A 25,816-nucleotide genomic window follows, 5' to 3' on the forward strand; every position below is an offset into this window, starting at 1 on the left:
GATTCTGTGTCTTTCTCTCTCTGCCTTTACCTCGCTCATGCTCTGTCTCTGTCTCTCTCAAATATAAATAAAATGTTAAAAAAAAAGTCAGCCATAAGATAGGGCATGTCATTGTTAAAAGTACCTGATGAACTAATACAGAACATTATTTTACTGTTATCTACTATTTTATTATTATTATTATCATTATCCTTATTATTGCTACTGAGAGAATGTGGACTGGTTAGAAAAGGATGGGTTAACTCTTAATTATTGTAAAAGTTTGTTTTAAAATAAAATAATAATTAAATGATTTTGATTTGATAAAACACATCACAGTATTAAAAAATTTAAAACTTTAACAGGATTTAAAGTCTCTTTCTCATAACTGTTCCCCAGCCACCCATTTCCCTTCCCTGAAAGTGGCCAATATTATAAAAGTATATTGGTGTGTTTGAACTTCAAATGGAACGTGCCAAAGTATCTGTCAGACTTCTTTTTTGTGTGCCATTCTTGGACCCTATGGGAACCTTTCATTATCTTTTCCTATGTGTCATTTGGTTTTGCTTGTTTAATGTGGGTTGGTTTCCCTCTAGTTGGGAAGATGTGCTGTCACAGAACCTTAAAAACATGAAGCTAATAAAAATAGTAAGGTCAATATCCATATTAAAGTCATAGCTTTGCCATAAAAAAGGAAGCCCCTAGTCCTTGAAAAGGGACATTAATTACAGCCCCTGATAATCCAGGTTGATCCTTAGGTAAATCCTGGTCAGCTTTGCACCTCACAGAAGTTTTCAGGACCCTATTTATGCCATATAGCAAGTACATGAGGATTTGTCTTTACACTTCAGGCTGGATTTGACTCCAATTTATGTCCGCTTGTGTTCTTTTTAAAATTTTAGTGAAGGGGTGCCTGGGTGGCTCAGTCGGTTGAGCATCTGACTTCGGCTCAGGTCATGATCTTATGGTTTGGGGGTTCAGGCCCCGCATCAGGCTCTGTGCAGACTGCTAGCTCAGAGCCTGGAGCCTGCTTCAGATTCTGTGTCTCTTTCTCTCTCTGCCCCTCCCCTGTTCACGCTCTGTCTTTCAAAAATAAATAAATGTAAAAAAAAATTGTTTAAAAAAAAATAAAGATTTTAGTGAAGGCCTTTTCTAACTGAGCTGTCTATAAAAGATAATATACTTAAATATGCATAGAATTAATTGTGATCATTAAAATTTTTTTCCCTATGAAAACACACTTGTCATTAGTTTGTCCAGTGTGTCTGTTTAGAGTTTTTATTTTTATTTATTTATTGTTTGTTTGTTTGTTTAGAGCTTTTAAATGCCTGAGTTTGCAAGCACAAGCAGCTATGAAGCCACAGATAGACGTGTGTATTAATTTTGTTAATTAAAGAAATGCTATTTTAATTGTGCTTCGTGCCGACCATTTCAGTAGTTATTAACCTCTCTTCTGTTTTGGTTTTAAATTGATTTGGGCTCTGCTTTAGTGAGCAGTTGCTCATTGAAATTAGCAATGTAATTTTAAACCTTGTTCTTAAATATGAACATAAGCACAGAAACATTTCAGTTGGTGGTCTGAACCGAGTGTATTGATTTTTGAATTTTTCAAGTGACTATCTAATCATTTAATCATTTGAATTTAAGAATTTTGTGTTATAAAGTTTATAGTTGTTAAGGAAAGAGAGTCTTAAGTTTGAGTTCTACCTGAGATGAAAAATTATGAATCCTGAAAACTGTCGGGCATATTTTTAGATCTTAACTTCATTAACTTATCCTATTTTAGAAGAATTTGAAGTGATACTTTGTGTGTAGGAGAAATCTATGCATTTCACTCCAAAAAGGTAACAGGTAGACAACTGTCTAGTTGAATACATATATATTTTTTCATGTAGTTGGGCATTAGGAAAACATATGCTAAGCTTTAAAGAAGCATTTTTTTCCAATTTAGATTAAAATAAAGACTATATAATTTATGAAAGGATTCTTTTAGCTAAAGGAAACAATTTAGAAAGAGAAAATGGAAGAAATGTAGACTGCCAAATAATGCAAGAGTAGAGACTGCAAATTTAGATAGATCCCTCATCCTGAAAGCCCTCTTAGGCCAAAGACAGATATTTCAGATTTCTTTCAAACAAGATCTCAAGCTCTTAAAATTCAGAATTTCAAGTGCTTACAAATCTAGAGTAATAACTCAATGGGAAAACAATGCAAGACTAATAACCCAGTAGAAAAATAGTGTATATAGACAGTTCACAGAAAACAAAATACAAGGAACTCAATCATAAGAATATACATATGTGAAAACCACACTAAGGTGCCATTTTGCACCTATCACAATGCAAAGTTTAAAAATTTCGTAACTTACTGAAGATGTGAAGGAACCTACAGCCTGCTGATGGAAGAATAAATCAGTGAAATCTTATGGAGGGCAACTTGGTAATATTTATCAAAATTTTAATGCTTATCTTTTGACTCTTGAAATCCAATTTGGGGGAAGCTTTTATTCCTGCATGTGGAAGACCATTTATGCCAACGGTATTAATTTTGACATTATACTGACAAAAGATGGGAAACAATGGAAATGTCCCCAGTAGATTTTGAGACATTATGTTGCAGTCATGCAGTGGAATACTTAATCGCAAAATAGGTTAAGGAAGCTCTGTGTAGGAGTAGGAGAGAGATTCAAGATGTATAACGTTGGGATGGCAAACTTTTTCTTAAAGAGCCAGCTAGTAAATATTTCAAGCTTTTCTCTGTTGTTGGGGGACACAGCCGTAGACTGTATGTCTATGTGTATATCTATGTTGCAGTGAAGTCTTATTTACAGAAACAGGTGTCTGGTCTGTGGGTCATAGAAAAACTTGGAATATAAACTATAACAGGTATGAAGTGCTGAAAGCACTGGGAAGTGAATTCAAGCTTTGCCTGGGATATTTGGGAAAGACTTCATAGATGAAGTAGGTGATAATTTAAACTGAGTTTCTTTGGGTTTTTAGGAGCTCTAAATATTAAGGTGAGGAGGTGGTGTTTTCTGGCACTGGTGAGTTGTTGTTTGATACGTGGAGTTCTTTGCTGAGAGTGGGTGAAGAGGTAAACTGGGCTAGACACTAATGGGATTTCTAACCCATTTTCTACTTGGAATAAAACCTATTTCAATGCCTCTGTTAAACCTTGAAATTTTGCCATATTTAATTCAGGGCTTTGTTTTGTTTATGTGGGTTTTTTTTGTTTTTTTGTTTTTTTGTATCAAGAAACATAGATGCAGTTGAATCCATGGCCTGCAAACTATGCTGAGTGTGTTCTCTTTCCAGAGACGGTCGCTGATATGAATTTGTTACTCTAACCTCCCCACATTAACTACATGTTCATATACCTTTATAAACAATACATTTTATTGTTCTTTATATTGTAAAAGTTCATAGAATGGTTTGTGGTGTCATTTCACAGTTGGCTTTGCTCAAAATCGTGTTCTTATGATTTCTCAGTGTGGAGCGGCACCAATGGCAATTAGAAATAAAATGCAAGCCATATATGTTATTGTAAATTATGTAATAGCCACATAAAAAGTCACAGGTGGAATTAATAATGTACTTTAATGACACGGTTTATCTGAAGTGTTATTTCAGCATATAATCAGTATGAGATGACTGGTGAGGTATTTTACACTCCTGTTTTACACTAGCTCTTTGAAATCTGACATCTGTTTCACACTCGCACCACCTCTCAACTCGGACTAGCCACATTTTAAGTGTTGAGTAGCCACAGGTGGCTAGTGGCTTTTCACTGTATTGAGCCAAGAACTGCCACCGTTCAGGCAGGACCGAACACTCCAGTGCTTGAAATCCCCTCCAGGGGTCATGATGACTCAAGAGATCTGTAGATCGTGCACATTAAATTAGACGGACTTTCCATTATGCAGTTGATATTCCTTCTATAAAAACCCAATGAAAAACAAATCTAGCTAAGGACAGAAATTAAAGGAAAAATTCTCCCTATGTCACTCATTGATTGTTGATTATTTTTTCAATTCTGTGGCGTTTATTTTAATGTGTCTTTTATATGCCCACAGAAATGTTATTATATAGTAGATAGATCTGTCATGACCTCTGCTAATCTTAGTCGGGGGCCTTGATATAGTCTGCATTGGGTGGCTTGATGATAGCCTTTAATAGTTCTCTACAGCACTTTCTGCCACAAGGTGGGGGTAGAGAGTTCTGTGGGCCTTTTTAGGTAGGGAGAATCTGGTCCTGAAGTTTAGCTTTCTGTGAGTTAGCAATATAATCATCGGCACTTTTATTAACACAACTGTCCCTTAGGGTTAGCATGATTTCTAATTTCTTCATGCTAAAATTCAGCTCATTCAATACTTTGCTCATCAGCCAATTAGAAATTATTAGTGATTATTTTTTAAGTTTAAATACTCTGTGAATTTACTTCCAAATCATTTACTATTTGTTGCATTACTTTGGTTTTGTTTTGTGTTTGTTTTTGTTTTTAAGTTTAAGGTGAAAACAGTCACTTGGGAAAAATGCATGTTTTTATTGGGCAAATAGGAACTGAGGGGAAAAAAAGAAGTAATTCTGGGAGAGTAAGGGTTTTGGTGGGTCTGATAGGGAAAGGAAAGGAATCAAAGGTGCTTGCCTGGCTCAGTCAGAAAAGCGTCTGACTCTTGGTCTTGTGGTTGTCAGTTTGAGCCCCATGTTGGGTGTACAGATTACTTAAAACTTTAAAAAATTTTAAAAAGTTAAGTTTAGTCTATGAAGTCAATTAAAAATTAAAATATTGGGGCACCTAGGAAGCTCAATTAGTTGAGCATTTGAGTCTTCATTTCAGTTTGGGTCATGATCTCAGGACCATGGGATTGAGCTCCACATCGGGCTCTGTGCTGAGTGTGGAGCCTGCTTGGGACTCTCTCTCTTTCAGTCTCTCTCCTCTCTCTTCTCTTTCACTTGCACTGTCTCTCAAAACAAAAAAGAAAAAAAATTAAAGTGTTACACATAGACATTCTGTGTAATCTGAAACAAGAAAGCATTTTTTTTTAGTGAGAACTGTTCTGGCAACTTGGCATCAGTTTGCTCATATCAAATACTATAGAATGTCTACTAATCATAATATGCCTACTTGTCAGAAATAATTTTAGCAAATCTTGATTATGCCTTATTGTTTATATAGAGTTAAATAGTGAAACTAAAGAGACTTTGTTAAGGTTTTTATGCAAATACATATACAATATGTTTTAGACTGGATGACAAATTCCTATGTTACTATATTTGTAGACTGAATTTTCAAAAGCCCCATAGTTCTGTTTGTTTCTTTTTCATTTCAGAATGGGCAATGCCGAGGTTACCAAATTGGCCACTAGTAAAAAGACTTGTTGCTGATTAGAGCACACCAAACTTAAAGACTATGTAGTATAAAGATTTAAAAAAGAATTCTACATAGGCGTAGATTTGAAAATTGGATTTATTTTTTTCATAAAATTTTTTAGTGTTTATTTATTTTTGAGAGAGACTGAGCATGAGTGGCATAGGGGCAGAGAGAAGAGGGAGACACAGAATCGGAAGCAGGCTCCAGGCTCCGAGCTGTTAGCACCGAGCCTGACGCAGGGTTTGCAGCCATGAACCCACATACCATGAGCTCATGACCTGAGCCGAAATCAGATGCTTAACTGACTGAGCCACCCAGGAGCCCATGGATTTGATTGATGAACTAAATTTGGAGAATGCAGATAATAGTGAAAGTCCTTAATTGACGCGATGACAGCTGATTTCTATAAGAATACCATTTTAGTTGCCCTAGATTTCTGTTGATTGACTGGAATTCCTTAGAAAGTCCCTTGCTTTGCTAAGGCTTTTTAGCCATTTGAAAGTGGATGGTGGATCTTACAGTGAAGGTAACTTGTGACTGTCTCGTGTGATGCTAATAAGCGGAGAGCCAGGGGTTTGGTGTGGTGCTTGCCCTGGTCTATGCTCAGTTAGTAGGCAGTTCCTCATTTTGCCCATGAGAATGCCCTCCCTCCAAAGTGTTTTGCCAGCATTATGTAGGATCTTACAGATATACCTAACACATTAAAATCTACACATCTTTTATCTGGTTAGTTATACAACCCATTGTATTGTTAATTGAATTTGGAAATAATGTTTTGTTTACGTGTTTCATGATAAAATAGTTTTGTTCATTCTGTGTGTATTGAGATCCCGTCCTTTGGGATAACTTGTCTTCTTGAGGTAGTTGTTGTTCAAGTGACAGTTACTTAGGAATATGAGTATCTTCGTAAGTTTTTAGATAATAAGGCAACTCTTTTTTTCCTGAAAAAATTATTTACAGCATAAAACTCTCATCTGATATCTGAACATGTGATAATTCCTCATACTCTTATTTTTTTCATTTGTATTTAGAAGTACTTCACAATTTTAAGAAGTTAGAGTCTTGAGTGAACTTATTGAATATCTAAGTTTTTAGTTAATGTGGATTTTGTCTTTCTTTTTCTTTCTTTCTTTGAGGGGTTGGACATAATTGCCTTATTTCATTTCAGGGATCCTTCTAAAGTAAATATTCTGGTACCTGGTGCTGGACTAGGAAGACTGGCCTGGGAAATAGCTATGCTAGGTTATGCTTGTCAAGGAAATGAATGGAGTTTTTTTATGCTCTTTTCTTCCAACTTTGTACTCAACAGGTATTTAATTTACTTTTTGCTGGAAATAGTAATTTCTCAGAATCAGATTGACTTACCTATTTTTGAGCAATTCTGAATTTGAAGATAAATACATAGTATTTGATTATATGTATCATAATTGTTTCTTATATTAATTAATATCAAGTTACTTAAACAAATTACTACTTTTAATCAGTTCCTAGTTAACAGAATGTTGAAACAGGATGGATAAGTGACTTTTTAGAAAATGATGGGATGGCCCATGAAAGAGAAATGCGTCCTGTGCAGAATTTCAAGACTGTATGTATGATCCGGGAAAGAGTTTTTTTTCTCTTCCCTAAACGTCTCCACCCATTGGTTTCTTTAGTGGAATCAGAGTTCATATAGCAGTCGTAACTTTCCCCCTTAATCAGATTCTTACAAAATGGCCAAGTATGCTCATATGACTGGGTTGGAAACATCTCTCAGAATTTCTGTGGCCTCTTTTAATAAATGTGTTTTTTTTTTTAAGTTTTATCTTATTTTTGAGAGAGAGAAAGTCCGCATGAGCAGGGGAGGGTCAGAGAGAGAGGGAAACACGGAATCTGAAGACAAGCTCCAGGCTCTGAGCTGTCAGCACAGAGCCCGACGTGGGGCTCGAACCCACGAACTGTGAGATCATGACCTGAGCTGAAGTTGGACGCTTAACCGACTGGGCCACCCAGGCGCCCCCTGTGGCCTCTTTTAGAAAACAATGGAAAGGGGTTGTTATTTTTAAAGCCAGAGAGGTGCGTTGGGAAGCACTAGCTGCCTTGTTTAAATTAAATACTATGTTGTCTTGGTGGCAGTATAAGTTAGGGAGTGGTGAGAAGGTAGAGAGTAGAGAATTAGAATAGTTGGGTAGCAAACGAAACCCGTACCACTTTTTTGAGAAAATAGTTGGACCGTTTTTTTAACTTGAGTCTGATGTTTGGAAATACAATTTTTAAGATGTGAGTGAACGACACATTTATATTTCTGAATTTACTTTAATTTTTTTTCCTGTCTTTTAATTCATGATTGGTTGCTCATCTACATGTATATGTGCATTTTCAGATAATTGGGTGGGGTGTAGTGGTAACACTTTTAAGTATTAATGAGTTTTATAAGTAAACCTTTAATCAGATTATATTTTAGTGTTTAAAGTAGATTTTGTTGGTGAAATTTTTAGTTAACACTGAATTCTATGCTCCTATTTTGCAGATGTTCTGAAATTAATAAATATAAGCTTTATCCTTGGATTCATCAGTTTAGCAATAACCGGAAGTCAGCAGATCAGATTCGACCCATCTTTTTCCCTGATGTTGATCCCCACAGTCTTCCTCCCGGTTCTAACTTTTCAATGACAGCAGGAGATTTTCAGGAGATATACTCAGAATGCAGTAAGTCCAAAATAAACATCTAAAACGTCTTTTCCTTTATTCTAAATTTAATGAGCTAATTTTATACTAAGGCAAAGTTTTGATCATGCATTCTGATAAGTATAAGGTATACTTGACTGATAATTTAGGATATTCAAAGTCATAGATAAGGTAATAATAGGAAATAGAAAGAAGGACAAGATTCCATAATTAGGAAATTTAGAATCTGTTGGGCCTATTAATACAAGACAACATGTAAACAAATTTCAGTGAGTAGTGAGTATCGTAAAGATCAAAGTAGATGAGTGTGGGAAAGAAGTTCTTTGTAGAGAGAAGGCCATGACTTCAAGAGTAGGGAACTAGAGGTACAAAGGGATGAATGAATAAGGTAATGAGAGATGGCAACACAACCTTACTGGAAGGGAAAGAGGTTGGTTTAGGAGTTTAAGGGGAGATGATGGCCAGAAAAGTAGGTTGGTTCCAGATTATGGAAGACCTTTGTAACCAGGTTATGAAGTTTGTACTTTACCTGGGCAAACTGTTGCAGTGTGAGTTACTTTTAGAGAAAATAGATGGTAATGGAGAAAGGGGTGAGGGGGAAGTGGATTGGCAGTAAAAGGAAGGAGAAAAGTAGAATGCTGAGAGATCAGTAACATCTGTCACTCAGCAGATACTTAATTGAGTACCTAGTCAGTCCCAGGTATGTTATAGGCATTGGAAAGAGAGCAGAGAGCAAAGTGAAGCTCCTGTACAGGGGATTTCTATTCTCATAGGGAGTGAAGGGCAGTAACCTGAATATTGTGAGGAAGTGTACTAAGGCAGGGTGACAGGATATAGAGTGGCGGGGTCAGGCTGCTGTTTGAGTTCTCAGGGAAGGCCTTTCCAAGCAAAACTTAGAATGTTGAGCAGAAAACCTTGAAAAAGTAAAGAGGCAAGCCATTAGCTATTTGAGGGGAAATGTTGCAGACAGAGGAATGGCGAGGGAAGAAGGATTCTGGGTTTGGAGGGCGCTTGTTCTGCTCAAGGGAGAGTGAAAGGCCAGTCTGGCTAGGGTGTAGTGAGCAGTGGGCGCTGCGTTTAGGAGGCCAGGCTGGGGAGGGTTTGATTGCACCCAGAGAGGTGGGAACCATTGGAGGGACTAGAGCAGAGGAGGACCAGGATAGTCAGGGTTTTGTTTTTTTCCCCTGAACTCTGACTTTGAAGGTTGAAAGAGCGAGATGGAAGATGTTGGGTGCTGGGAATAGGTTAGAGCGAGGCCTCAAAACAGAGGTGAGATCATGGAAAACATGAGTTAGGCGAGTCCAGGGGACACTGTTCTGCAGCAAGGTTTGGGAGGGCAGATGGGGAAGGTCTTCCTCGGCTGGATGCACGCCTTTATCGGGCCTGTCTTCAGTTCAGCCTCTGTCCCTGTCCTGGGCCACAGCCTCCTAGGACACTGCTCTCCAGGGGGTTCCCTTGACCACCTGCCCCCCCTTTTCCACTGGTGAGTATCCAGAGCACTGGTTGGTAGTTTGAGTGTCTGATGCCATTATTCAGTTCTCACTTGTCAACAAGTACTTATGGTCTTGTACAATTGGTGGTTACCACGGGCTTAAATCACAGTGTAAAATTCAAATAACTCTTAATTCACCTTAACTGATTTGAAATGAAGGCTAGACAATGAGTAGATTATAAACAAAACTTTTATGAGTACCTTTTGGTAAAGATACTAATTATATAGGTTATCAAAAATGGTTTCCGAGTTATCAAATTCTTAATAAAAACTTTTATGAATTGCAAAGTATCTCATAAATGATTGTTTGGTTGCCCTAATTACAGAGTCGAATGGAAGAGTTTAGCTTCTGTATTCCTCCAGTTAAATGAAATATTCATAGTCTCTTAAGAGGTAGCTGGTACATTTATAGAGGTAATTAAAAGAGAAGGCAGAATAACATAATTGAATGTAGTAATTTGGTTTTCCTTCGCTAGACACCTGGGACTGCATTGCTACCTGTTTCTTCATAGACACAGCTCACAATGTGATTGATTATATTGACACAATATGGAAAATACTCAAGCCAGGTGGAATTTGGATAAACCTAGGTAAGTTCTGCAGCATGTATTAGAATCTCATACATTTATCTGAGTACTTAGAGGTAGTATTCTCTGTTTGGTAATTTTACAGATTTTTAGGACTGCCTTGAGTTTAAGAGAATATGATTTCATTTATGCAGAAACCATTTTTCTGCATCCTACAATTAGGTGATGAATATTCCCATCCAGCATCTAGAGGAAGCTACCAGTTTTATCCTCCTTTAAAGTAAAGGGAGAATAATAATATCAAGGTAAATATACTTGTCTTTTTTAGTGAGGTGTATAATCCATGTTAAGAAAGACATAATGGCTAGGGGTCCTGGGGACTCCCTCCGTCCATTAGGCGTCCGACTGTTGGTTTCGGCTCAGGTTGTTCATCTCACAATTTGCAGGACTGAGCTCTGTGCTGACAGTGCAGAGCCGCTTGGGATTCTCTCACTCCCTCTCTCTCAAAATAAGTAAATAAACTTAAAAAAATAGACATAATGACTAGAATCTAAAGATTTGCAAGAGGAGGGTTATTATACAACATAAGAGGACAGATATACCTTGTTTGAGTCTGTGGCCTTCAGGATAGGTCTAGCTTTGTTGTTGGTTCTGTCAGGTGCTGTCTTTTTAGTGATTGGACTCGACCACAGATTTTGCCATCAGGACTAAGACTAGAAGCAGTATTAGGTCTTAGAACTTCTATTTAGAATTTCATGGGGCAAATGAGAGTAGTTGTAAAATGTAACCATCATCGGAAACAATTATCTCAAACCTTAGGTCCTCTTTAAAAAATAGTCCCTTCTTTAAAGCAGATTTCTTTAAAATTTTCCCAAGGAGTGGTTGAAATGTAATACAGTGGACCCCTAAACAGTGTGGGCATTAGAGGAATGCTGACCCCTTGCACAGTAAAAAATCTGCATATAACTTCGACCCCCCCAGACGTAACTGCTGAGAGCCTGCTGTTGTTGACCAGAAGCCTACTGATAACATAGTTATCACATATTTTGTATATTATAAATATTATATATTATATTCTTCCAGTAAAGTAAGCTAGAGAAAAGAAAATGTTATTAAGAAAATAATAAGGAAGACGGGGCATGTGGATGGCACAGGTGATTTAGCAACCGCCTTTGGCTCAGGTTTGTGACCAGTTTGTGGGTTTGAGCCCCATGTCGGGCTCTGTGCGGAGAGCTCAGAGCCTGGAGTCTGCTTCAGATTCTGACTCTCCCTTGCTCTCTTTCTCTCTCTCTCAAAAATGAATAAACATTAAAAATGTTAAAAAAGAGAAAATTATAAGGAAGAAAAAATACACTAAGTACATTAAGTCTCACTGACATTTATTTATCAACAAAACAAAACAAAATGTGTGTAAGTGGATCTGTGCGGCTCAGACCTGTGTTGTTCAAGGGTCAACGGTATCACCTACTGGGTATTTGCTCACTGGGGGTTAGGTGGTGTGTTAGCCAGTTGTAAATACCTTATTTAATCTGAAAACAACGCTGTGTTGAAATGGTGTGTCTGCTGTCTTATCGTTGAAGAAATTGAGTCTTGCTTTAAGTAACTAGCTGTGGGGTCCTGGGGGTCCTGGGGCTTATATATGGCAGAGACAGGCCCACAGCCCAGATCCAGCACCTCGAATGCCTAGCCAGCTGTCCCTGCAGGCTCACCCTGGGTCAGTGTGTAACTCAGCACTAACAGTCATGTTAATTATGTGATTAATATTTTTGATCCCAGTTAACTGAGATATGTGTTATTTCCAAAGCATTGATTTAACTTTCACAGAAATGTTTGTTTGAACTTTTAATTGGTTTATTAATATTTTGTTAAACTGTATAATAACAGTAATTATGTATAACTTCCTGGAACAAATAAAATTGGCCCTGCATAAGCATACTGTTTGATAAGAATGGATGTGCTGGGCTCCGTTGTGATCTGTCACAGGCCCCGGAGGGAACAGGGCACATTGCTTAGTGGGAGGTCAATGAGGAGATATTCTCTTTTTACCAGAGTTTTAAAACAAGTCTGAGAATTGGAATAATTGAGAAGCATAGTCCTTAAAAATAGTTATTCGGAAGGTTAGTACTTTCCAAGTAAAATTCTTTAAACGTTTACGCTGAAGAATTTTAAAAATAATAATTATCTCAGGGTGTCTGAGTGACTCGGTCAGTTGAGTGTCAGACTCCTGATTGAGGCTTAGGTCTTGATCACAGGGTCATGGAATTGAGCCCCACATCAAGCAGGTCAGGATTGAGCCTGCTTAAGATTCTCTCTCCCTCGGCCCTTCTCCTCCCAACCCCCGCTTGTGTTCTGTCTCTAAAAATAAAGATAATAATAATTAGCTCAAAGTGAATATTTCATGAATACTGGTGTGCTTCAGGTGTCTGTGCAGAGCAGCATTTTTAATTTCTGATGCCATGTGCTCATCCTTGACTACATGTAACTCTTACTGCGGCTTCTTCTGTTCTCTCACCTCTCTGGTCCACATGTTTCTGTTACGTGCCAAGCCACTCTGCCAATTTGCGTACCTCACAATCCAGGAGAACCCCATGTCTTTTTTGATCCGTCATCTCTGCAGATTTCTCTCCAACTGGAAAACTGTGTGTCCTCCTTCCTGTTCTTCCTCCTCAGTCTACAAGTTGTGTCTCCTGAAGCTTCTTAATAGGTCTTGAGTATCTTTCTATCCCAGGGTTTCTCAATGGCAGCACCACTGACATTTGGCCTGGAACATACTTAATTTGGAGGGGCCGGGAGGGAGGGCTGTCCTGTACACTGCAGAGGGCGGTAAATTGGTAACACCTCCATGGTTTTGGCCTCAGTCATGTGGGCCTGGAAAATTAATTTTACCAGTAAACCGACAGCACATCAGCCCTTGGGGGGTGATTTCACCCTCACCTTGCTGACCTAGACCAAAATGTTCATTCGTTCATATGGAATGAGAAGTGGCGTAACCCTGGAAAATGACTATTTGTGTGGAAGATCTGGAGTAATCCTAGAACGTGAGTGGCTTTATGGGGGAAAGCAGAAATCAAAGGTCAGCATTAGGGACCAGTTGATCCCTATGTAACCAAGTAACCAAGACGCTTACCTTATGCCCATTCCAGTCCATGCTCAGGCAGAGACCAGAAATTTAATTTACTGGAAGAAGTGAATGGGAAAGAAGAAAGAGAGTAAGAGTGAGACACGAGACGGAAAAGGAGATGGATTAAAGTCTGCTTTGGAAAGCAGGCAGTTACTACCACCCACCGTCCCTACTTATGAAAAGTTCTGTTGAGGTCTGAGTGCCACTCTTTTGTTTTGAGCCATTGCAAACCATGTTTCTGTAAGTGGGCAGGTCAACAGCTACCTCGAGCTTTGTTTTAATTAGTGTATTAGATACCTTTTTATGGATCTTAAATCCTTTCTGTATCTTGTTTTAGAAATGTCTTATGAACAGCATAGTTACATTTTGTTATCCAATCTATCTCTGTCTTTTAACTGGAACTTTTAGAACCTTAAGGATATAAATGGTTTAAATTAACTTGTCCCAGATCTGGCAGGTGGGACCTCCTTCTCCTGTACAGGACGTACCCCTTTTGAGATGTGTTGAGGTGTTTGAGTACCTCCTTTGTGGAAAAGCCAGGCGTTCCAAGGTTGTCTTGTACATTCTCTGCCAGGCCCTGAGAGAAGCCATCCCCTACCCCCCTACCCCCCCCCCCAAGGATTCCTGGTTCTTTTTAATAGAGAATGGTATGTGTAGAAATACTAGATTAATTATATTTGTAGAAGTGTGAAATCTGCACAGAGGTATTTGTTGAATATCTGTAATAGACAGTAAAAAATACACAACTATAGGGGCGCCTGGGTGGCTCAGTCAGTTAAGTGTCCGACTCTTGATTTTGGCTCAGGTCATGATCTCATGGTCTGTGGGGTCGAGCCCCACATTGGGCTCTATGCTAACATTGCAGAGCCTGCTTGGGATTCTCTCTCCCCCCTCTCTCTGTCCCTTCCCCTTTTCTCTCAAAATAAATAAATAAACTTCCAAAAAATTAAAAAAACCCACACAACTATAGTAGTTCTCTTTGGGTGGTAAAATTACAGATGCTTAACTGTACATTCACTGCTATGCTGGGCATTATTGTGGACTCCAGAGAAGCTGAAAACATGTTTCTTTACTCATGTACCTTGTAGTCTGGTTATAGAAGTACAGATTACATGAAAAACAATTAGTGAGCGATGTGATACTACAGTAAATGAGTTTTAGAGTACGGTATATTGAGAAAGTGAGCAGTAAGGCTAGGAACTTGGAGGGATTCCATTAAAACTTGATTCCAGCAAGGTTTTGGAATGTGGCTAAAGCTTGGGTGGGAAGTTGGAGCTTTCTGGGTGGGACACAGCATGAATAGAAGTACAGTATGACCTGGGGATGGACGAATCATTGGCATATGTTTATTTAGATATAATAAAAATATTTTCAGAGGCTCTTAAAATAATTGAGCAGAAGCATCATACACTTTAGAGCTGGATAGACTGTTATGCTCCGCATGTTTATAAAAAGGCTTCCAAGGCTTCAGGATGGACACACAGCAGGTGCTCAGTAAATGGTGGCTCCTGTCATTTTTACTAGCACTAATAAAACTAACAGGAAGTTAAGCTTAACAGAATAGTTTGATAGGGAACCACTGTTGTCTTCTGAAAGAGAGTAATAATATATATGTTCATAGTCATTTTTTCTAGTGTTTTTTATGTAGGGTTAAAAAGAGGAGAGGAAGATAAACATTTTAAGTCTTGGTATGTATGTTCCACAGAGTGATGAGCCTTTTGGGAGAAGAAACTGCCCTGTTATTCTCATTTCCTGTGATTAGCACATTGTCTGAGGCATAGGAGTAGTGAGTTGGGCCTGGGACTTATAGTGAACCCGATGAACTGTTTAAAAAAAAAAAAAAAGATTGTTCAGATTAGTCCTGAAGCATAACTGTTGGTTGGTAGCATTGACTGGATGAAACTGATGGATTGGGCAAAATGTGAGAGGTTGAAAGATTGGAGAATCTGGTTTGATCAGATGATAGTCCCTTGAACATGTGGAATAAGAGAACAGTAAAAGGAGAATGTCATTTTACAAAGCTGGGATTGCTGTCATTTACTCTGCCTTCTCTACACCGGGTGTACTGGAGTTAACTGTTAGAGGGAGCAGAGCCAGTGGCTTGCCCACAGGCTCACAGCTACTAAGTGTTAGATAGAGCTGGGGTCTGAGCTGCGCACTTAACAAAGCCGCCTCCAGCGTCACCTCTTCCTCCCAGGAAGCCTTGCCTAGAACTTCCTGTCACCCCCACACTCTCTTACCCAGGCTAGCTGGAAAACCCTTGTCCAGTTTGTAGCTGCTGTTGGGCATTTACTTAAGGAATTCTAATTACCCTGTGCCTTTGGAATTTAGGGACTTTGCATTCTCTGATGCATTTGCTCCTTCAGTAACTTAAGAGTTACAGGTGTAAGGCACGTGGTGTGGAGAATCACAGGGCAGCCCTGGCATAGCAGAAGGACCTGCTCCCCAGGCAGCCCCAGCACTCGACTGTCAGCTACTGGGCCAAAGCCGTGGGTCTGGACACATGCCCTTGGCAGATGTAAACGTTCTTTACTTCTCCTTTCTACAGTTCATCTACTACCGAACTTACAGTTCCGCTTGGAGTTGTATCGTACACAGCCACGAGTGCATGTTTATATTTAAGTGATTCATTCGTAATATCTTTAAACCACAGGTCCTCTGCTGTACCACTTTGAAAATTTGGCAAATGAACTTTCCATAGAATTGAGCTATGAAGATATAAAAAACGTTGTTCTGCAGTATGGATTCCAGGTGGAGGTAAGGGTGGAATGAAGTATGGCCACGGTTTCACTTCCAAAGCTTTAATATTAGGACAGTTACCGGCTTGCCCTCTTAACCTGTTTTCTCATCCATAAAGTGAAAATAATACATACTTAGCTTTTAGAATTATAAGGATTTGGCATAAGGTATATGCAAAGGGAAAACTGTAATTCCTGGTGTAATCCGTCACCTTTCAGTACATGGTAGCTGATCATGAGTGGCATTGGCTCCTGTAGACTCATAGACACCAAGTACACTAGGGTCTGGAGATGCAGAGGTGCAAAGGCAGGGGTATTGTCCACTGTATGTACTTTTGTAGTCTTAATCTTTTTGATTATGTGTGTTTATTTAAAAGCATTCCAGCCATTTAAAAAATCAACACGTTTATTCTTAAGAATAAAGAGAAATTGGGTGCCTGGGTGGCTCAGTTGGTTTAGTGTCTGACTTGATCTCACAGGATCTCATGGTCATGGGATCACAGGGCTCCATACTGTGCATGGAGCCTGCTTAAGATTCTTTCCCTCTCCTTCTGCCCTCCTCCACTTGTTCTCTCTCTCTCTCTCTCAAAAAAAGGAGACAGAAAGAAAGAGAGAGGGAGGGAGGAAGGAAGGAGGCAAGGAAAGCAACATATCAGAGTAATGTAGAGCTCAAGCTCTGAAGTTAGACTGCCTAAGTTTGATCCTAGTTCTACCACTTAGTGGTGTGACCTTGAGCAATCTGTTCTTTGTATACTCAGGATTACTAAATAATGTCAATCTTGGAGTACTTGTATATAATAAATGAATTCATATACAGATCATGTTTAAAATAGCGCCTGTCACTCACAAGTAGTATTTGTGTTACCATCACGGTCATCATCATCATCATGATTATTGTTTGCATTCCAGGTGGAAAAAGAATCTGTCTTGTCAACATATACTGTGAACGATCTCTCCATGATGAAATACTACTATGAATGTGTCTTATTTGTGGTCCGTAAACCACAGTAACATTCTCAAGTGGTATCAGCAGGAAAAAAGTTTAATAAGAGCAGATGCTGAAATAAACAACTCGAAATCAACTATCCCAATGACAGGACACAACCTCAAATCAGTGGTGCCTTCTTATTCCTAACAAAATTTAGAAATAGTGTCTATTTTCTTAATACGTCTATCGCTTTTTCAGAAATACACTATGCTGTGCATATTTGTACTACAGAAGTGAAAAAGGAGGAAATGCCTTCAAGTATACTTTTTCCTTGAAGCCCAGAATTGTCTTTCAGTAGAAAAAAACTCTGTCTCCAGTGGTCTTCATGAAGCTGTCTATTGCCAAGTCTGCCATGTTCATGACTACTAGTATTGAAGTCCCCCCAAATCTTTGTGTGCATTGTACATGTTATTTTTAGAAGAGTCCGAGGATCCTCCGTCACATTCAGCATTTGGAATTGGGACTTCTGTTCGCTTTGGACCTAAGCAGTCCCTGCATTAAAATGTGCGCCTTTTTATCATTCAGATTATTTTTTTGCCAGCTCAGCTGAATTTAGAGAAGCATCAAACATTTCATTTTCATGAAATGTTAAATTTAATAAGATTACACACTGGTAAAATGCATTCAAGTAACTGAGAAATGGATCTTTTGGGCACGCTAAACTGAACATTCTTTGAAAGCATATTCATCATGAATCACTCTGAAATGTAGACGATCTCAGCACTCTTAAGCAAGACACAAAAGCCTTTATTAAAGGTACTGCTACAAAAATAGGAAAGTAAGGATAAAATCTGCCCGTTTGAAATGTATGATTTTAAACTAGAAGTGAATACAGTCTGTCAGTGAGATGTTTACAATAATGTCTTGTCTTTAAATTACCTGAATTACAAAAGCAAGCACTTTTTTTCCGTTAAAAAATTAGATACTAGTATGGTATTACCGTGGAAATTTTGGATATGAAATTCAGGGATAAATTACTGCCCATGGTCTGTGTCTTCAGTATTTTGAGCAGCAGCCGTTAGTAATTTCAGATTAACACCAATTTTGTTCCCTGATAGCTAGCGTGAAAAGAATATACATGCTGCTTTAAATCTCTACCTCTAGCAGAATCTTTACTGGAGAGAGTTTTCCTTTGTATTTTTTTTTTTATGTTTATTGTTTTGTTTCCAGTTGCTTGGAAAGCAGAAGTGACTAATGTTTTAACCTTTTCTTGGGAAAAGGAAGTACTCTTGTTGAATACTTTCACAGGTGGTAATGGCATTAAATGACCTCTGTGACGATTTGAAGTAGATAGATTTAATCTCAATAATGTGCTGTGGGATTCATGTCATGTTTTAATCCGAAAACTTTCTTGGGACTCTTTAGACTTTTTTTGTCAGTTGGGCTGGGGGACTTGACACAGTCTGGCATCTCACCGGCAGGAGCTGATCTGGGTCCAGTAAGGGGGCTCCTGTGGAAAGGGCTCCAGGAAGGCTATGTGACTTGCTAAAAATTATAGAAGGTGGTAGCCCATGGAGTTTTAAAAAAAAGAGAGAGAGCAAAACACAACTATTTCTCTCTCTTGTGCCCCCAACCCCACACTTTGGCAGATGTTCAGTTAATTAGAATTCTCATTAACTGCCACATGAATGAATCTGAAGTTAATTTTTAGGGGCCATCCTCTCTCCTAAGTGTTGCTTATTTAGGAAAGCAAGCAAGCTAAAAGGATCTTAAGTATTTAAAATATGCATTGAAAGGAAAGGAATGCATGCTATTTTTGAGCAATGTAGGAAGACTTTTTATTCACTGATTAGTATTCGCCCCTTACTTGTATCAGAACAAATGATCTTGTTTTTCTCAGAGGCAAAAATGTGTTGACAGCAATGGATTGGCCTTATGACTTAAAAGTTTTGGCTATCAGGTTTTATTCTTTAATAATGTTACTTCTAAATTATGGCTTCATTTTAGTTAATTCTGAAATCAGTTATTTCATTTGTTTTTAATCTCTTATATCATGACTACTGTTTTTCAAATGTTCTGCACAAATTTGTATCTTTTTTTCTTACCGTTTTTGTAGTTAATATATTCTAACTTGACAATTGTGTCAATCAGTAATAGAAATGTCACTGGAGGATTTTAGTTTTATATTCTATGTAGTCCTGGCTACTAAAGTGTGTAAGCCTTAAAGCTTTGTGTTTTTTCTCCTTATACTAGCTCTCTACACAAATGTTCCCATTCACTTCCATGAAGCAAGAGGAGATAGGTAATTGTGCTTGCCTCCCCCCGCCCCTGCCCCCTCCCAATAATCTGAGTGGTTCAGGTTAGGATATTTTAATCAAGTGAGCAAGACGGGAAATGTACAACGAGAAGCTATATAAATCACAGTATAAAATTATGACATTTGGGAACTGTAAAATGTACTGTATTTATATGTAATTCTCATTCTAAAAGTTGCCACAAGGCTGAATTGGAAGCTTCATGTCTGCATGAAATTTCCTATATTTTTAATGTGTATGATGGACTTAATTTTTCTTGAATATTAAAGTCTGCCAATTGCTACGAAACAGTATTTGCTTGGTTGTTTCCATCTAAGTAGTAACTGTAGATATAGGGATTTTAATTAATTGAATGCATGGTTTTGAATCTTTAGATGAGCCTATTCTTATATGCTTCTAGAAAGTCAATAATAAGAGTACTTGGTCTTTGACTTTGTCAGGCTTTATAGTGATTAAACTTGATCTTTGGTTTTATTAAATAATAGAAAAATAACTATAAAGGAAACCAGTACAAGAGAGTTCCAGGACCAGCTGTTAGTTGGATAAGTACTGGACATGATACTTAGATGCTCTGGGTTTGTTTTCCTGAACTGATGTTTGTGATCTCAGGCAAGACGCTCTGTGTTTCCTCATCTGTAAGAGAAGATGGATATCACCTATTTCAAAGGATTTTTATGAAGTCTAGTGCTACTGTGTGCAATATTATATGTAAATATGTGAAAGCACCTGGTAGACAATGCAATCTCGGTCTGTGTTGACTGCTGTATAGTGACAGAAAAAGATGAAGATCAGTAATAGGACATTAGTTTTAATAATGTTATGGTGGGGAAAAGTTCCATTGGAATCCTGGGGGTGGGGGGAGACCAAGAGGACAGTATATGTAGATAGATTCTTGAATATTAAAGTCTGGTGGAATTGTAAAGAAATAAAATGGTAGGTAATGGGAGAGAGGGCACAAATAAAATTTAATGAAGGGTTATTCCCACTTTTAGAAATACGTCAGCACATGCCTCTTGCGTGATTATTTCTCTTCAATAGATACATAGAAGTAGAGTCGTTTAGCCAGTGTGTGTGCCTTTTCAGTCAAGTTGCCTTTCAAAAAGATGAACAATTTACACGCCATTGTTTCAGAATAACTGTTTTCATTCTCTGTTCAATACTGGATTTTGCTAAGATTGTCATTTTTGTCAGTATGATCGGAAACAGGATCTAATTTCATATTCATGTCTTTAACTATTAGGGAAGTTGAGCAATTGTGTAAGCGTAATGCCTGAAGAGAGGGGTCTTTAATCTGCCAGTCCGTCAGTTTTCACCTGGCATACCAGACAGGTCATTGACAACAATCCAAAAGTTGATAAAAATGTGTCGAGCTTCACCAGGAGGCAGACTGGCCAGTCTCGAGGACTGCTTTGGGTTCCGTCCACTGGTGGGAGTGGCCATATCTGCTTTGGGTTCTGCACAGCTGGTACTGAGGCTGAGCAGCTGCAGCCCAATGGACCCCCCGTAGGTGTCAACTTACCCCACCAGTGGTCTAGGTCCAGGAGTTTAGGGAATGTCTGTGAGTCAAGAGCCCCCCGAACCAGCAGCTTTGCTTTAGGTGGCAGGGTGGGGCATAAAGTTTACTCCCAAAGGAATAGCTGTCATTTTATTATAGCACCAAAAAGCTGCTAGGGCCAGGCCAGCTACACTCCTGAATGTGCTATTTGACTGGTAAGTCTCATTGGGTATTCACCTTATTAGTCATCAGGTCCAAACTGACCCACCTCCAAATGAGAATGTCAAACCAAAGAGTCCCAGGGCCACCATAAGTCATGCATTTAGTCCTAAAAGCTTAATAGATTAATAGCTTCCTTCTTTTGTACAAAGGTATGTGTGGTGATGGTCAGGTAGTTAATCCTGTTGTAGTACCTGGCTGTGGCCTGTGAGAATTTGGGCAGCCATTAGATCTTTGAAGTTGTGGTTTCTGGCTTGGCGTTCAACATTATTTCTGCTGTACCACCCAGGAGAGGACAGTCCATGCAGCAGTCATGGAATGTGACACTTATTGGGAGCAAAGATGCAGGCACGTAATACATCATCCATTATACATGCACTGAATTGGACCAAAGGGCCTCGTAAGAGGTTATTTTTGAGGTGTCCGACTCCAGGTAACAAAACAAAACAAAACAAAACAGATTTTTTTCAGGCCTGAACATAGGTAATTACCTGGCAGGCTCGTGGAAGAAAGCTACCCTCCCCATACCAGACTTGGTGCACAGCTCATGCACTGTGGTCTCTGGTGGGACCTGGAGTCAAGGACTCAGGCTGTTTTTTATATACAGCTGCAGTCCTAGCCCAGTGCCTCTATTCAGAGCCTCTTTATCAGGGGCCTTGGCAGTAGCCTTCCTCGGGTGCCTCTGCCCGCTTATAGACTGGAAAGGGGTTAACTTGAAGACACATTTCTTCAGTCTCAGTACTTTTTCCATTCTTCGGCCCTCCTCCTCTTTCACTTCACTTCACCCACCCACCCCGTCTACAAGCCTGCAGGAGCCTTTTTAGAGGAACCTACACTTACTTGGGTTTAGTCTATTGCTTATACTATTGAAGTGATCAGAGGCTTGACCATAACTTTCATTTTGGCTTCTTTTATTAACCTGTTTCAACACTTGGTGACTCAGCTCTCCCTGGCTCAGATGAACTCCTAACAATTTCGGCTTCCTTCCCCACTACAAGCCCTGTCCAAACCATCAGTTGAATTCAAGTGTCTTTTTTTCCCCAATAGGATCACAGACTGATAAGATTAACCCATGTTTCAGGGGCTACAGCACAAAGAGACCAAGTCACCCCCAGCTGGGATGTGGAGGAGGCTTGTCCATGGGGACAATGGAAGCAATGGTAGGGAGGAGGAAAGGGGGAGACCGGATTTTCTCCACTAACTTCTGGCTTGAGACAATGCTTGAGCACTGCTGCTGCTTCCTCCCCCAGGTGCTCCCTGCACCCAGTGGGCGCCCAGCCTCCGGGGCCCTTTACTTCCTGCCCACGCACACCATTGTGCTGCAGTCTTCCAGCTTTTGCCACTCTGGCACCAAGAGCCCCATCTTCATTCCCTGCCGGACTGGCTGAGACTCTGCACTAACAGGCAAGGCCTTGCCCTTGCCTTCAAGGAGCCATGCACATCCATTCAACCAAATGGACTTCTGTTTTCAGGTCACCCAAAGCTCTCTATTGGATAGCAAAGCCTTCATTGCTGACAGTCCTCAGTTTTGAGGACTCTTTCGTAGCATTTCTAGCCCTGTTTCCTTCCTGCCAGGGCCACAGGGCTTGGTGCGCTGCTGTGATAACATCCCTATCATCCTGCCCAGAAGAGGGAACAAATTGGGGTGCCAGACTTCTCTCAGTCCCAAATCTCAATCTAGCTGCTCATCAAAGAACATAGCTCATTACTTTGTTTACACGTTTACCATTTAGGCAAGAGCATTTGCTGCTTTCTCCTACCAAGTCTCATGTTCCTGTACTGGCCTGTGGAACTTCGGCCTTCCTGATCTGGAATGCCATGTCTGTCCACGTCCCAGACTCGTCCATAAAGCTGCCGAGTCTGCGATTTGGTTTTGCCTTGTTTACAAATGAGTAAGTTAGCCTGTTCATTTCATGGCTGCTGACAGAAGACATGAGAAATTACACAGAAGCAGAGTTTCTGGGCACCCTTCCCCCAGCTTCCCTCCCACAGTAACATTCTAGGTCATTGTAAGATAGTGGTCAAAACTGTGAAATGGACATTGGCATGATTTCTTCCATAACTATAGACCTTGTCTGAAGTTTGCTGGTTTTTGCACACACTTTTAAAAATGCCTTCTACTTTTAAACTTTATGATTTCTATCTAAAGTTGGCTTCTTATTGAAGTAGACGAAAGGTCTTGCCCTTTTATTCAAGCTGATTTTTGGGGGAGATATCTTTAATTGGGTGTTTAAATCATTTTCTTCTTAACATAATTATTGATATGGGTGAATTTAAACCTACCATTTTGCTAGGTTTCTACTTGTTCCATTTCCCGCCCCCCCCGCTTTTCTCACCTACTTCTGGACTATGTTCTTGATTTCATTTCTACTATTGGCTTATTAGTTACAGCTCTTTACCAAAAAAAACCCCAGAAAGTTTCAGTGGTTTCTCTTAGGGTTTCCAATATATACTGTTAGCTTATCGCAGTATACCTCCAAAGTATTAGACCACTAGATGTATAGTTGTAAGAATTACAACTCTTCCAATATGCTTACAATTGTCTTCCATTATTCATGCTATTGTCATACATTTTAATGTGTATAATAACCCCCAGAATAGTTACTATTTTGCATAAACTGAATTCTTTTAGAGCAATAAAAATAACAAATATATATATATCTTCATTTTTATAGCTTCTGATGGATGGTGCTTTTAAAATCTCTCCACAGACTCTGATACTCCTCCCTTTGCCAAAGCTTCATTCCCCTCCCTCTTCAAGTGTGGATCGTAGTGACACACTTCTAATGAACAGACTGAGGTAGAAACGTGGGCCCCCCTTAGAAGCAGCTAGTGTGTGTGTGAGTGTGTGTAGTAGAAGTCTCCTGCTCCAGGGCTTTATTTCGAGCACCCAATGGAAGGCCAGGAAAAAACCCTTGTGCCTGAGACTCCCAGCTATTCCAAACTGAGATGGCAACCCACATCTGCCAAGAACGTAAACAATGTTGCAGGTCATAAAAGACAGGGTAGCTTCCATTTTTCTCTCAGATATCTTGCATTAGGGAAACAAGAAGACATGTCATGAGGACATTCAGGTAACCCTATGGAGAGTCCCATAAGGCGGAGAGCTGAGGCCTTCTCCAGTCACCTGTCCAGAGTAAGCCTGGAAGTGGGTCCCCCGTCTGATGACTACAGCCCCAGCCACCATCCTGACTGCAGCCACATGAGCAACCCTGGCCAGCAACCCTAAACTACCCAGCTAAGCTGATGTTGGGATTCCTGGCCCACAGACTGAGAAAAACGTTGGCTGAGTTAAGCTACGGAGTTTTGGGGTTATTTGTGACAAAATGCTCTTCATTTCTTTGTGTGCATCCAGCTTTCCATCTGGAACCTGAAGAGTTTCCTTTAACATTTCTCATAGTAGGTCTGCTGGCACTGAATTCTTAGATTTTTTTTTAAGTCCTTTATTTTAGTTTTATTTTTTAAACGATTTGTTGAATACAGAATTCTGCGTTGACTTCTATTCTTTAAAAGATGTCACTCCTTGGGGTGCTGCGGTGGCTCAGATCATCATCTTGCAGTAACAGTTCGAGCCCTGCATCAGGCTGTGTACCGACAGCATGGAGCCTGCTTGGGATTCTCTCCCCCTCTCTCTCTGCTCTTGCCCTGCTCATGGTCTGTCTCTCTCTCTCAAAAATTAACATTAAAAAAATTTTTTTTTAAAGATGTCACTCCATTGTTTTGACAAGTACTCTGCTATAATTCTTATTTTTGTCTCTCTGCATTTATCTCTGGCTGCTTTCAATATTACCTCTTAAGTTTTCAGTAGTTTAACATGTCTAAGCATATGTGGTTTTTCTGGTTTGTTTTTGGAATTTATCATATTTATTTGTCGTATCTGCAATTGGTGTGACTATTTCTGGAAAATTCTGATCTGTTCAAATATTTCTTCTGCCCTGTTCTCTTTCTGAGGCTGTTTTTGCATGATTGCTTGTTATTGTCCCACAAGTTGTAGAGTCTCTGTTACGGTGGTGTTTTGTCTGAGTCTTATAGTATTGAATTTCATCTGCTGTGTAGAAAACAAACCGAGATAACAGTATTTATGCCTGGGTATGAATATATGAGCTGGGTTTGCATTTTGTCTGCACTGCATCACTGGCTTCAACCTCTACCAGCAGTAAACTGTTGTCACCTTGTGTTTAGAGTGGAGGACGGGATGCCAGAAGGTTCTGCTGTGTTCTTGCACCCTCTCCAGCCTTCAACTGTGTCTGCATGCCTGTGCCACAGGAGTTTTCACCACATGCTCAAGCTCTTCCCCAGGGGCAGGGTACTCGTCCCTGTAAGTCTGTGCTAAGTTCATGGTAGGGAAAATGGGACTTCTTGTCTTACTGTTGCCTCAGTCTTAGGCAGGCTCTGTCATCCAGGCCTCATAAGTGGGTTTTTCTCAGCATTCCCATCCTCTTCCCCATGTATTTGTGGTTGGTCTTAAGCAGGAATTTCCTGGGTTTTGCTTCTGTTTTCCTCCAAGGATCTTTGCTCTTGTCCTGGGAATGAGAGACTTTTTCCTATCCCTCCCCTGAGGCAGGCAGAGGGGGTGTGCTTCTATGCTTCCCCACAAAGAAACAACGTCTGTCCCTTCCAGCCTCCTGCCCTGCCGCAATCTTGTCTTGAGTATCCAAGGGAATGCCATGAAAAACTTTGTGTGCAAACATCCTTTGTGTAAGAAATTCCCAACTATTCCAAACTAAGAGGCTAATCCACAATTGCCAAGAATGAAAAATGTTTGCAGATTTCTTAGCAGCTTATCAAGCAGCCGCTTTTGACACAAAACTCCTACGTCAAAGTCAGAGTTTATAACTCACAGCAATAGCACTAGCCAGAGTATTAATTTTGCACAGTATCCAGAGACCCAAATCTCATAGAGTGACACAAGAGAGTTCTAGGTGACACCGCACAAGTGCTAGGTTGAATGAGAGAACTTTGAGC

General features: G+C 39.6%; 1 protein-coding gene across 3 annotated transcripts in view; it reads left to right on the forward strand.

Annotated features, from left to right (window-relative positions):
- CARNMT1 (carnosine N-methyltransferase 1) overlaps positions 1-19,425 on the forward strand; it is a 33,083-nt gene extending 13,658 nt beyond the window's left edge. For all 3 annotated transcript variants that reach the window (XM_029920539.1, XM_029920541.1, XM_029920540.1), the window contains 5 exons: positions 6,518-6,658; positions 7,859-8,037; positions 9,985-10,098; positions 15,810-15,913; positions 16,804-19,425. In XM_029920539.1, coding sequence (XP_029776399.1) covers positions 6,518-6,658; positions 7,859-8,037; positions 9,985-10,098; positions 15,810-15,913; positions 16,804-16,905 — 640 coding nt within the window. In that variant the 3' untranslated portion in view covers positions 16,906-19,425. The remainder of the gene's footprint in view (positions 1-6,517; positions 6,659-7,858; positions 8,038-9,984; positions 10,099-15,809; positions 15,914-16,803) is intronic.
- The last annotated feature ends 6,391 nt before the right edge of the window (positions 19,426-25,816 follow it).

This window comes from Suricata suricatta, chromosome 13 (assembly GCF_006229205.1).
Source record: "Suricata suricatta isolate VVHF042 chromosome 13, meerkat_22Aug2017_6uvM2_HiC, whole genome shotgun sequence".
NCBI lineage: Eukaryota > Metazoa > Chordata > Mammalia > Carnivora > Herpestidae > Suricata > Suricata suricatta.